The 14,194-nt window shown below is 47.1% G+C and overlaps 1 protein-coding gene across 1 annotated transcript in view; it reads left to right on the top strand.

The window, feature by feature from the left end:
- LOC142560892 (UV excision repair protein RAD23 homolog A-like) overlaps positions 1-14,194 on the top strand; it is an 81,142-nt gene that overhangs the window by 33,236 nt on the left and 33,712 nt on the right. Inside the window, exon 5 of the mRNA XM_075673304.1 lies at positions 3,380-3,563. Within this exon, the coding sequence (XP_075529419.1) occupies positions 3,380-3,563 (184 nt within the window). The remainder of the gene's footprint in view (positions 1-3,379; positions 3,564-14,194) is intronic.

Raw genomic sequence — 14,194 nt, 5'->3', positions numbered from 1 at the left:
TTCTCAACATGGTATAGTTACAATGAGCATGTGTAGCAAAAGTTATATTTAAGTCAAACAAAAATAGCAGCAACTCCCAATTATCTAACATTAAGCAGCACAAAAGTGCCCCAGAAGTTGGCTTTCCCTCGTGACATCGGGAAAGCCTGGTGGCACAGCTTCATGCAACCGCTCTCCCTACTGTGACCGCGCTGTTTCGGGCAAGCCGTCGACACCCGCCTGCAGCGCTTGCTCAGACAGCCAATCAAAGGCTCTTGTGCACTCGTCGTGCAAGATGGTGCAAGTGCGAGTTGTCTCACGGCTTTTCTGGTTCATTGTGGTTGTGCCTTGTTGGCCTTCTCCTGCAGGGTTGCAGTGATGAAGCAACAGAATTTGCCTTTCGCCATGGAGCTTGAAATCATAAATTGGGTCGAATGCAATGAGAAGTCGGATGTCCCCGCAGTGTGCAAGAGTCTGAGGAGCACTCTCGACACGATCTTAAAGAGTAAGGGGGAGATGAGGGCTAAAGCAGACAAACTCTTGACCTGTTGCCCGGGGCACCCCAATGTTTACGCACAGCCGTGTACAAGTGGTTCATCAAAAATTGCTTCAGACGTGCCGGCTTTGCGCCGAAGTTTGGAGCGAGCTGTCAGAATTTCCAGAAGCCATTGACAGATCAATAGTCGACGAATTTGTGAGTGCAGATGATGGTGTCGCGACCACGGGAGAGCCCGAAAACGAAGACTACGTTGTCGGCTTCGTACCGAGCACAAGTGATAGTGGGCACAGTGAGGAAAGCAACAACGATCTTTTGCTGACATCGTCCGAGCTGATTGGTGCACTGACAGTAGTCTGGCGCTTCCGCGCAAATGTGGAAGGTTGCGGACTCAGTTACTCCGACTCTTTAGACAATATGGAGAAGTGTGTGCATCGCATGCAGCGAAATTGCCCAATCAGGAGAAAATACAGGACTGCTTGAAGTGAAACTAAGCTGGTTTCATCAATAAAGTGCTTTTACAAATGGTATGTGTCTTTATGACGTCCAATTCATTAGCTAGCTTATATTGAATTATGCCCTATATCGAACTAAAAGGAGTTTTTTTGCAAGTTCAATATAGCCGGGTTCGACTGTAATGAAATTCTCGTCCTAACGAAGTATTGAACTTTTCATAACATCTAGTTCATAGAACACAGAACCTCAATTTAACAGTTTGTTTGTATGGGATTTCAATATAATGAAATTTTGCTTCTGCCACAAAGGAATGACGAGACACTGAATGGAAACTCCCATGGATGCAGGGGGTCAAATGATTCACTTACAAGTGGCTGCTTGCGAACGTAGCTCTTAAATCACGTGCAGCGCAACAAGAGTGACTGCCGAAGTGGAGCCGCATCATGTTCCGTATAAAGTATTAGTGTGAAAAGATCCTATCGTGCCTCTATCTTCTATTACGCTAGAAGCTAGAGCTTGGAGAAGCCAAAAGGGTAAAGCTCTGGCCGCGAGTTGAATGTCGCGGCAGCGAATAATCTTGTTGCGGCACCCCATGGCGGCCACGGTAGACCATGCCATGCAGCTTGCCACTGCCATCTTGGGAGGCCACACGCAGCTGATGCAGCTACGTGCAATGCAAATATGAAATGATTTTTCTGGTTTCTTGAGATCGCAGACATACATATACTTTAATTTATTGAACTCAGAATTGGCAGTTGTGTATTACTGAGGATGCTCTCGTGATCATGAAATCAGCTAATAGAATTGTTGGGCCAGCTGCTCTTGATGATGCTGCATGTAGGCATTGCGAAAGTGCGAGCAAGGAATTTTTTGCTGTCTATGGCTCGAGATTGTAAATTCCCTGCTGCATGCAGTGCAGTAATACTGGGCTCACACGTTCACAGCAGCCTCCACAGCAGATTGGCAACATTTTCGTACGATGTTCAAAAAGTATTTCAGGGCGCCTTTGATGTTTTTAAACTTACTTTTTCCATGTACCATACACGACTGGAACCAACTGCCTCACGATGTTGTTACACCTTTCTCCTCTTTCCCCGACGTTTCGCTCCTCCTACATTGTATGATAGACTTTGGCAATGTGCCTGTATTTTTTCATTAGTATTCAATGTGTCTAGATTTTTAGTTTTCCGAGTTGTTGCTAAGCAGAATAGCAAAGTGTTATTTTTCTGCATTGCTTTATGTGTCTGTAGAAATGTATCACATTGCTGTATCCCCCTACAATAATGCCTCAAGGGTGGTGCAGGTTCTTAAATGAATAAGTAAATAGAAAAATAAGTTTTCAGTGCAATTCAGTAGCCGACCGATTTTCTGGACCTCGTGGGTACTGAAAAATAGTCCAAAAAATCGAACAGTCAGAAAAATAAAACTTACTAGGCTTAGAGTGGCTTAAGAAAATCTCTAGTAATGCCCTAACTTGGATGCCAGGGCATCGCGTGGAGGCAATCGCATTTGCTTGGATTTGTGCAAGAGCGACGTCGTCTCCGTACGGTTGACAAGAGCGTCACCGCGTTGGTGATGTCTGTTGGCGGAGATTGCCATGGAGGTCGAAGAAGTGAGCCACATGATTTTGCACCACTTGGCTCTCGCAAAGGCAAAGGAGTTCGCGCCAATCATGCAAATGCAAAGCCATACAAGCACGCACAGACACGCGTCTCCGAGACACACCTGCTCTGTGGACACCACGTCCAAATGGCAGCCGAAACCTAAAAAAAATTTTTTTTTGTAAATAACGGATCCAGCAATAAGTGATTATGACGATAGTGCTGACTGAAAAATAAAGAAGAAAAAGTGGCGTCCCCGGAGCGTTTTATGAGCCTAGGAATAGCAGGCATAGCCTCCGAGACCGGGGGGATGGTGTATGTGTCCCAATCTTGGAGGCTATAGAGTGGGCCACTGGAAGCCAAGCCAGCTTAAAATCTAACATGGTGGCCTCCGAGATCAGATGGCGTGGCTCAGAACAAGCGATTTAGTCTGGAAAAATCGAACTTTGACACCTAAATTCGTCCGGAAAATCAGTTGCGAAAATGCATTGGGTCAGTAGGAACCCTGGCATTTATGAAGTCCAGAATATCCAACAAGTAAATTTCTTGAGTCCGAAAAATCCGTCGTCTACTGTACCTCGAAGAATAAAAATTGCATGGGTGCTCCCTTGTGTTGGAGGTCATGCGTCACTCTCAGCGAGTGGTAATGGCGGCGTGTTGCTTCTGCTCGTTTTATCATGTCAGGTTTTGCGCAGAGGTTCCTCTGTGTGTCAACTAATCTCAAACTAGGCCTATTACGCAATCCACCATTTCGTTGGAGTTGCCCTGTAATTAAGTGCCTCGTTGTGTAGCGAATCTTTCAGGCATGTCCCACTGACTCGGGCCATCTGTAACCCATGCCTCGCAGACGGCCAGCAGCCGAGACTGGTGGCACGGGCCTGGCGATGGCGGCCTCGGCGCTGGTGATGGGCGACGAGTACGAGCGTATGGTGCAGCAGATCATGGAGATGGGCTACGAGCGGCCGCAGGTGGAGAGGGCCCTGCGCGCCAGCTTCAACAACCCCGACCGGGCCGTCGAGTACCTCCTGACGGTGAGGCCCCCACGGCAGGCTGCGACTGCAGCTCTGCGGACTGCGCTTCGCTTATCGTTTCTGTTTTACTAAAAAAACATAATTCTCGTGTGTTGCAACACTGTGCATGTGCCATATTGTTTCATTACTTAGATTGAGTAATCTGCATGTAGCCATACCTAAATTGGTGTGGTCTTCTATGTTGCAAGAACAGTGTGATCTCAAAATGCTTGCCATGAACACAGTGCGGTGCGCCTAGATGCGTAGACTGTCTCCATCGCACATCACTTTCAAGATAGCGGCCACACAGCCGTGCGTACGCAGCAGCCGCCGGAGTAGAACGCCTCTCCTGCTTGAGTCAGTCCCGCACGCAAGTTTCAGGAACTCCGAATGCCCATGACGCGGCCCGATTTCCGCCCGTCTCCACTCGCGTGATCACTTTCCTTTTAATTGTGGCATTGTGATAAACACTCGGCGTGTCTTTGCAGTCGACAATTCCGTGCTGATAGAGCAAATGCAGAAATCGGGAAGGCAGACAGTGGACTAACCTAAGCACTCATACTATAGAGCACATGGAGGAAGTTACAACAGCTAGGCTTGAAGCACATATGAGGCGGCCATTTTGCGATGCCGGTGGTGATATGGTAACACAGATTTAGGGTTGTACTCGATTCGAATGCACATGCAATTTTTGGACCCATTTTATTGGGAAATGTGCACTTTAGATTAGAGTAAACGAGGTATATTCTCGAAGATTATCGTCATCATTAACATATCCTTTTCCCTAGCGTAGCCCTGCGGTGAGCGTTAGACAGTGACCTTTCTATGACCTCATGCCACACATAGCAAATACAAGCAAATTGTAGTCGCCAACTGATTACAATAAAGCTTCGCAACAAAGAAGGGCATTTCGTTGGAGTTTTCTGCACTCATGGGGCCAACATTCCCCGCCGCGGATGAGTTTGCGACGAGTCATCACTGGGTAATCCACTGCCACTGCAGAAGCCTACATCACATCACCAAAGGACCATAGAGGGTTTTCTGCCATGTTTTCTTCAGTGAACTTAGTTCTTTAAGTGCAACAGTAGCAGCTATTACAGTCAAACCTGGATAATTGAATCTGAAGGGGATCACAAAAAAGTTTGGTATACAGTAGACTGTCTTTAAATATACATCCAGTTTTTTTGCAGAGTAAATAACTTTCCTGAAATTCCAGAAATTCAGCTTTATTGTGTAAATTGCTTGGAGGTGAGCTATCTACCAAACTATATATGGCATAATAAATATTGACATACGAAAATTATTTGGAACTAACAAAGTGCAAATTAGCAAGTATGCTGTTTTAACCCAATTTTATATCAAATGAGAACTGAGAGAAATCCATCTAACTGCTAAAGAAAGGAACATTTCAAAACATTTTAGTAATAAATGCAACAATGTTATTTCGTAAGTTTGCACTCTACACAGCTTTGCCTTTCTGGAAAAAAAGAAAAAATAATTACCATGATAGCACAAATAGAAGCAGAGGTAGTGCCCCTCTAATAGGCACCATCATCAAAATTGGGGTTTTGAGAAAACAACAAAAAACATTTCACAACTGATATACCGAAAGAAAGTTTGAAAAAACGGCACCACAAGCCATCAGTCGGCACTACTTATAATCCATGGCCATTTGGCCGTTGCTGGTCAACAACATAGCATGCACTGTGAGTACATTCACTTCAAAAGGATTGCATGTTTTCAGGCTTTCAATTCCCCGCGAGCTCCATCCCGACGCAACTTCACCGCAGATTTCGCAAACCACAGTCAGTTTAGCAGCAAGACCGTAAACCTGATTGCTCCACACCAGCTACGCAGAACCCCTGCAAGTATTGCACAAGAAAACGTCGAGAAGTTTGTTCACTGCTGCAAGTCCGACGACAATGTACGGAGCAGTGGGCTTCGCGACCGAGGCTATTGCACTATCGGCGGTCAGATCTTCAACAAAACACTGAATCTTCCACTCCGTGTACGTTGTAGATGCAATCTTGCCGAGTGTAGCTTGCGCATGTGCTCTTATCCACTTGCTTTTCAGTTACAACAGCTGTGTTCAATTCTTATGCGAGTGTAACTGGCGTGTGCATATGCGTGACCCGGCAGAGCAGTTGAGGCGGCAAACTTCAGCGGCGAGCTGCCGGATATCCTGCGCCGACTACGGCGACAGAATTGCTTTCGAAAGTTTTTGCATCTTACACGTTTCTGCCTGTAACGATTCATGGAACGAAATTTTTTCGGACCTCCAGCATATCCAGCATCGCAGTCGCGAGACTAAGGCAAAATGGTGGCTGTTTTCGTTTGAGCGCTCGTGGTTCTTGGAACCACTCATCACTCTCCACCTTGGTCATCGCCGATATTCTAATTGACATTAAGAGAAAGAAATAGAGCTGGGCAAGGCATGTATGCGTAGGTTAGATAGCCGGTGGACCATTAGGGTTGCAGAATGGGTGCCAAGAGAAGGGAAACGCAGTTGAGGACGGCAAAGGCTAGGTGGGGTGATGAAATTAAGAAATTTGCAGGCGCACATTGGAATAAGCTCAACACAGGAGTAATTGGAGATGGGAGGCAGAGACCTTCGTCCTGTAGTGGACTTAAAATAGGTTGGTGATGATGATAATGCTGGCATTCTTCCAGTTCTCTGGGGCCCTTGAAGTCGATAGACAGTTTGTATAAAGGGCCACGAATTTTTCAAGCATTATGTCTCCCCTAGCTTTGATTAAATCGACTGTTATTCCATCTTCTGCCGCATTTCCCCGTTTCATGTCTTGCAAGGCCCTTATAACTTTATCGCTAGTTATAGAAGGAAGCTCTGTAACCTGTTCATTACTACTTCATATGGAGGTATCATGACTGCTCCGTGCGCTGTACAGGTCAATTACTCTGCCTTTGTAATCCTCGCCAATGGCTTTTAAGCTCTGAATGCACGATGCTGGTCCCCAAAGTCGGCTTCACCTCAATACAGCATTGCTACACGTTGAAGCATACCAAGAGTGGGAAGGGACACAGTATGTATTCCTTAAGAGGAAGCTTTAGCTCGAGTGCTCCTATCTAAATACGTGTAAAAGGAGAATTCGTTTTTCTCGGCAACCACTGCACCAAATTTGACGAGGTTTGTTGCATTTAAAAGACAAACTTAAAATCTAGTGACTGTTGGTTTCGAATTTTCGAGTTAGGTCGTCAATTTTTTATTAAAAATTGGCAAAAATTGAAAATTTTCAATAAACGAAACTATCAAGTTTACAACTCTGTAACTCAACCACTAAAAATAATACAATTCTGTGAATTGCATCTAATAGTACATCTAAAGCGGACAAAATTGATATGTTACACATGAATATAAAAAAAAATTAATCATAGGGAAATATAACTTTTGCAAAACCGTTGTAACCAACGTAACAAATTCATGTAAGATGTAAAATGACATATTGAATTTGTCCGCTTTGAATGATCTAATGGATGCCGTTTACAGAACCGCGATATCAGTTCTTGATGCAGAGCTATGAATTTGTAAACTTCGTGCTTCTATTTTTTTCAAACGGTCAAATATTTGAAAATTGTTTTAAGAAAATTTGGGCCCTAAATCGAAATTCCGCTTCCAACAGTCACTAGAATTTAACTTTCTCTTTCAAATGCAACAAATTTCATCAAAAGTGGTCCAGGGGTTATCTCATAAAAACGTTTTTGCGTTTTACATGTATTTGAATAGGCCGCGTCGGAGTTGGGCCCGAACTAAAGCTTCCTCTTAAGGGGGGAGGCTACCCTGGAGACCGAACTTTATTTTTTAAGATATCCAGATGAAACTTTCAGGGTACGTTCACACCACCGAACTATGAGGAACTGCATAGTTTCATGAAGATATGTTTATTAGTTCCAGAGTTATTGAGGTCTAACTAGGTGATTCATGTATATGCTTGAGGAAGAGCTTGGAGAAATGCCAGGACATCGTAGGAAGCTGAAATTCACTGTGATGATACCCGCCGTGGTTGCTCAGTGGCTATGGTGTTGGGCTGCTGAGCACAAGGTCGCGGGATCGAATCCCGGCCACGGCGGCCGCATTTCGATGGGGGCGAAATGCGAAAACACCCGTGTGCTTAGCTTTAGGTGCACGTTAAAGAACCCCAGGTGGTCGAAATTTCCAGAGTCCTCCACTACGGGGTGCCTCATAATCAGAAAGTGGTTTTGGCACGTAAAACCCCAAATTTAATTAATTCACTGTGATGATCCCTTGATAGATATCCCAGGGGGCTAAAGATCCCTTTTCTTTAATTTCCCCTCCAAAAATTTTTAAGACAACTTTGAATTTGTTGTAGCCAGTAATTACCACATTCATCAAAAATTAATTGCTAATTATAAATTAACTGCATCAGCTTTCAAAAAAAGAAGCCTGTTACCCCCTGGCAAAGTCATTCAGGAACAAAATAAAAAAAACGGCATACAAATCTGAAGAGCGGTTCTTGAGATATCGCCTTCCCCAGCACCACTACTAGCGAAAAAATCCATTCCGAGAAAACAGGCCTTAAAGTTGAACACGTGTTTTTTTATTAGAAAGCTCCTGCGGAGCTTCTAATTAACTCTTGCGGCTCCAGGCACACTCAGTGTGTCGGATTTTCGACCGGCGACGGCCGACAGCACAGTTCCGCCGCTGAAAAGCGTCTACGCAGTCGGCAATCGCCGCGGGAGATCGATGCGCGTACAAGACGCATATCGCGCTCCCGTGCACCGAACATCTGCACTGTCTTGGGCTTTGCCGGCATCGTGTGCAGCGAAGAACTAGCGAAAAAAGAAAAGCTGAACAAATAATCTAAAAGATAGTGCAAGGCGATGAGCAGCGCGCAAGCTCATGTTGCGGACAGAGCAAGGGGCAACAACGACGCGAGCACGGCATCAAAGGGAGCAGCCGCCGCCACCCGCACAGCAGCCAATGGCAGGTGCGCTTTAGCCCGCGAGATTTGAGCAGCCGCCGCTGCCCGCGCAGCAGCCAATGGCAGGCGTGCTTTAGCCCGCGAGATTTGAACGCGCTGCTCCGGCCAATGAGCGCTCCGCATCGCATCGCGGGAAAACGCCCATAGCGCCTCAAACGTGCCAACGATGCCATTTTGCAAGGCGGCAAAATAGAGACAAAGAATCCACGGTCAAAATGACACCAAGATGGCACGGGCAGGCCGCATGGGCCAGGAATGGCGCGCCCGCGAAGTTTGACTTCATTTCGGCATTTGCGCGTGTTTTTTGGGCCGCGGTGGCCTCAAAAGTAGCATTATTTTTGGTACTTTTCAGTTGAATTATGTGCTGATAATTACAGAACAGGTAGTTTATGAGACATACAACCCAAAAATATGGTTTTTCAAAAATCGACTTTTTCGCTATTTTTTGGTTTTCAAGGGCCGCATGCCCCCTTAATTATGCACGCATGCACCCGCCGTCTCCTATCACTGTACGAGCATCGATATGCCTAATAAGTGTACTGGCAGACATTCAGAGCTATTTCGGACGTGCCTGTGGCGATTTGAGCCCTTGGGGTAAGTAAAAGACATGCTATTCTTTTTTCTAACGTCACAACACCCGGGAAGTCCGAAAAATCGGACGTTGACTGTATAAGTGTTCAATGTGAACGCATGGTGGCCATTGGGAAAGAATACAGAAAAGGAGGACCGTTTGAGTATTCATCGCTGGCCTAAGTGCATTCTACAGTCACATTTTATATGTATTCTTGAACTTATTTCCCGTGACCAGATATTGCAGCGCCAATTTTCGCAACATCATTTTGCACTTGCGACTTAGCTCTCAATACACCCAGAAGTTCGTCACCCGTTGGGGTTACGAACTTCCTTTACAATGGATATGACGTTGCACTGTTGAGCTCGAGATTGCAGGTTTGCTTGCACCTGCAGCCGCCGCATATTGAGGAGGAAGAAATGCAAAAATGCATTTAATGCAGAAGTAAAATTTGCTTGCACAACATTTTTATGTTGTGCCATGCTCTATTGAATCATTTGAGAGTGGGCGAGAACCTACGACACTGTTTATTGCTTTTGATAGCTGCAGATTTACGAGGACTGAGGTCTAATGTGCTGCACGGCGAGCACCGCCACTTCGATGTGTGCCGCCACGTTTGTTGGCACAAAACTATTGTGTTGAGTTAAGGTCACTGCGCTATGCCGGCGAAATAGCGCCGCCGACACAAACGCAGAAACCTCTTTGTGTCCTGTACATGCGCAGTGGTGCTGACACTGTTTCTTCATTCGAAACTCCCCAATGTGAATGGCGTGACATGAGTGTATTGCATGATGTTTTGTACAGTGCAGGCGTGCATACTCAATTGGGCTTCAGGTGAGCCTTTGCCCACAAGCCCTGACAGTCACACTGTGTTGCATCTTCGTTTAATAAGCTTGCGTTTGTTGGCGATCTGTCTGTGGTACCTCCTATGCACTGTATATGAAAGTCGATGAACCCAGTCGCAGCACCCTTTGTGCTTTGCGACGTAAAGGAGCGTCGCATCCTTTTGTGACCACTCTCGCAGGGTAAGCCTTGCGCAAACCCGTGTCCACAACATACTGACTATATAATTTAAGATTTGCCTGGTTGGACCCTGCACCAAAAGTGCTTGCTGCTGTGCCAAATTGGCCATTTGCCTGTGCCAGGACTTGCGCCGAAACATGAAATGGCTGTTCCACCGCTGGATTAGCCATGCGTCAGTTATTTTGAAATGTGGAGTGTCACAGGACGTTCGTGCAACGGCCCCTCCTTCTCTCCTTGGCCATCTGCCGTAAGCCCATATGAATGCAGCCAGGCGACTAGCTCACACTCACATGACACTTTTGCGCCCACCCTGTGAGTGCAAAACTAGCCTTGGGACTAGTTGTTCGAAGCTTCAAAAAGAGACCATTGTGTCTATACAAACGGCATTGGAAATGAGAGGCCGCCGTACAGAGCTCACAGTCGAGAGGCCACCGTGAGTCTACGAACGGCATAGGAAACGAGAGGCTGCCGCACAGTGTGTGGCGTAGATGGTGGCCTCGAACAACTTATTGCCTATTCTTTGATTGTGGTTCGTCGGCTTTCTGAGTATCACATGGCTGCTGCAAATGGATCTGCTGGAATTCGAACACCGTACTGCAACTTTAGGTGTTGGTGCTCAACGAAGCAGCACGAGGCACTGATAAGGCCGTCTGGCCGGGCCGTGTGGTAGTGACAAAAATTTCATTTTAGTTTAATTAATTTTAATCTAATTTAATTTAATGGGCCACAAGATGTGGAATGCTTTCCACTGAAATGTTTGTACAGTTGGCTCATTGCGAGACCACGCATACGGGTGAGATTTACGGCTGTGTTGAAGCTGTGTCAAGAGTAACCCCCGAATGCAGAGATCTAACTTGGATCAGGCTTGGACTTGACTTGACGAAGTCGGCCCGAAGCAAGAGGCGGACTTCAAAACGCCCAAGTCGGCTTTCGCGTTTCATAGACGCTCAAGCTGACTTGCTTCGTCAAGTCAAGTCTGTGCTTCAATGCAAAAGCAGGTTGCTCGTCTGTGTCCAAGGTTAACAATAAATTTATTAGCGTAAGGCACGTTGTACAGCAAAAAAGTATGTATCTTTCCAAATTTCCACCAGGGCATAAGTGCTGAAGTATACAGTGGAACCCCGTTCATACGTTTTTCACCGGACCGGGGGAAAAAAACGTAACAGCCGGGAAAACGCAACAGTGAGGAAAGCTCCGAAAATGAATGAAAAAACAGTGCAGCTTCAACTATAGACAATTTATTTCCACAGAGTGCGCTTAGGACCTAAAAAAAAGTCCAGAATTGTGGCTTGCCGTTTCTTTCGCTCGCTAGAAATCACCACACGTTTCTCAATAGCCTGGAAGGCCGCATTGCTGTCAGCGTCGCTGTGAGGTGCGACGTACCTGCGGAGGAGGTCCAGAGCCGCAACGGCTTTTCGAAAGCTACGATTTGGCAACTCCCCGGCATCATGCGGCTCGTGCATCGCAGTCTGCGACTGCACTCGCGACCGAGATCCCAACGATCTCGGCGATGCTCTGACACTCTGACGTCCCGACAACAACATCCACGGCGACGTAGTCGTCGTATGTGACCGCCATTTTGGCTTTTGGCGAGTTTTGGCCGGGCTTGGCTATGGAGCTGGCTGCAAGAAGCCGCACGCCAATTCGATGGCGGCCTCTCGAACTGGCGTGCGGCTTCTTGCAGCCAGTTCCATAGCCAAGCCCGGCCAAAACTCTTCAAAAGCCAAAATGGCGGTTGGAGCGCGTTGCCTACTTTAGCCCAGGCGGGTTCGGGGGGCTAAGTTGCGACGTATCATGCGGGAACGTTTTCACAGCTACGACGTAACAGCGGGGTTCCTTATACATTGGATCCTATGGAAGCTATGCCGGGACCGGATGAAAACGACGTAGCAGCCGGGAAAACGCAGCAGTGAGGAACGTAACAGCGGGGTTCTACTGTAGTTTGCGTAAACTTATTCCATCTGGCTACGTCCGCCGCTGCGATGGGCAGTGTTGCTTGCGGAAAGCGCCCGTTCCTGGTGGGTTTAGGTGGTCTTCAAGTTTCGGTGTTTTGGTGCGCTTTTTGAGTTGCAGGTTTCACCATTTTTTCAAGTCGCCGCTACACTTTTAGGCAACAGTGTATTTGAGTGCAAATCAATTTTATCGTCACATTTATTTTGGTTTTAGCTTATCTTTCACTCAGAGGTCTTGTTGCGTGTTTGTTAACTGGCCGTAGAGAAGCGAACGAAATGGCTGGTTCGTATGGTGGTCTTTAAATGGCTTTTGTTCTCGATTGCCGCAAGGCGTTCATGCGCCGTCCGGGCCGGCAACTGGATAGAAGAGGCCGAGACGAGGCATACGGTCGGTTTCTGAGGGAGCTCGCGCGTCCCTTTTCGCCTATAGGCATTCAAGGAGGAAGGCGACGGTCCTTGTTTTGCTCGGGCTACGTGACCCTTTCAAGAAAAGACCAACCAATTCTAACGCACTAGGCCGGAGTCACAAACAAGAAAAAAAACTGCAACATGTACCGCGAACGAAGAGTACCGAGCGCCGTAGAGTCCCCTGCCCGGACCCATATGGGTGACAATACCTGATAAAAAACAAAAGAAATAAATAAAATGACACGTGCAAACGATTTGTCTACTTCGCATGGAGGGTTTGTCGAGAACGAGAGGGAGAGTGTGGCACAGTCGTAGACATCGCAAATTGGCAGTGCGTGTCGTCTGTTAGGAAAACAAGTTGTGGGGCTCGGGCGACGGCCGCGCGCCTCATTTGGTACGAAATTGCTGTTCTGTCAACAGGCTGTGACGCTGAAATGTCTCACTCACCTACGCTGACCTCCCAAAAGAATGCGCCGCAACGCAAGACGGCACCCCGTTTTACAGAAGACTAAAAGAGCCAGCTGACGACACTCGTGAACGACTACAAGCATATTGTGGAATGCATGAAAACTGATGTCGCATCGTTGACCAAGAAGAATCAGGCATGGAAAGAAATATCAAAACATTATAATGCCAACCTCGGGATTACGCGGCGCGATCACCTGCAACTGAAAAAATGCTGGACCAACCTGAACCAAAAGTGGAAAGAGGAAGCTGCAAAAGGGAAAGCGGCACAAAACTGGTAAGCGCACATGTTGTGCATGACTGACTTATTTGAGCTACTTTTTATTATGTTCATGCGCATGTTTCGTATTCGGTGGATGAGTGCGTGACAGTTTGGCATGCTGAGCGTAAATATGGTCGTGAGCGCTAATAACTGGTGATGGCATGTGTAGTCACAGGAGATGAGAAAATACGCTCGCAATCAATCTTTCCGCGACTGCGGGAAGCGCACCAGCATCGGGCGCGGGTGCTTCGCGATGAGCAGGGTCACCTTTCCAACTGCGCGGCACACTGTTGACTGAGGAATGCGGACCGGACCTCCGGTGACTGTTTGAAACGTGCCAGCGCCGTAAAACATCACAGCCATCAGCAACTGCAGCATGGGAGGCACACAGGCGGTCCTCTGTTGTCCCAGCTTACCCGGATAGGCAACATAGCGAGAAGTCGCACGGCGTTCTTCGTTAATCTGTAGCGACCGAGGAATTGTTCGTCGTCGTACAGCTCCACCGGATTCCCTCGGTCACGTAGGGTAGGTCGCGGAATTTTCGGCAAGGGCTGCGCCTCTGAAAATGCTGTATCTATGGTGTGGCAAGCAAACTCGAAAGCAGCTAACCTCCGCGCGACCTCCGTACGGGAGGCTGCCATGTTAGAATAACACACGAAGTCAGTTTCAAGCTAGCCCGGGAGCAGACTTGAAACTTGAGCGGACTTCGACGCAGCCAAGTCGTTCGCAAGATCAAGCACGGCTTACGACGCGCGGCGAAGCTGTCTTGAGACTGCCAGAAGTCAAGTTCGAGCCAAGTTAGATCTCTGCATTCGGGGGTAAGCTTTAGCTCTGGCCCAACTCAGGTTCTGCCTATTCAAATACAATTAAAATGCAGAAATGCTTGTCGAGATAACCACTGGGCCTACTTTGTTCTTTTCACCAGGAAAAAAGGGCTTGCTGGAGATCCCACTGTTGAAATACATTGGCAACGAATACCCGTAAACAAGGAACACAAATTCTTAGGTGTTATA

This window comes from Dermacentor variabilis, chromosome 10 (genome assembly GCF_050947875.1).
Source record: "Dermacentor variabilis isolate Ectoservices chromosome 10, ASM5094787v1, whole genome shotgun sequence".
Classification (NCBI taxonomy): Eukaryota; Metazoa; Arthropoda; class Arachnida; order Ixodida; family Ixodidae; genus Dermacentor; species Dermacentor variabilis.
The sequence above is the reverse complement of the archived record's forward strand: the minus strand, read 5'-3'. Positions and strand labels throughout refer to the sequence as shown.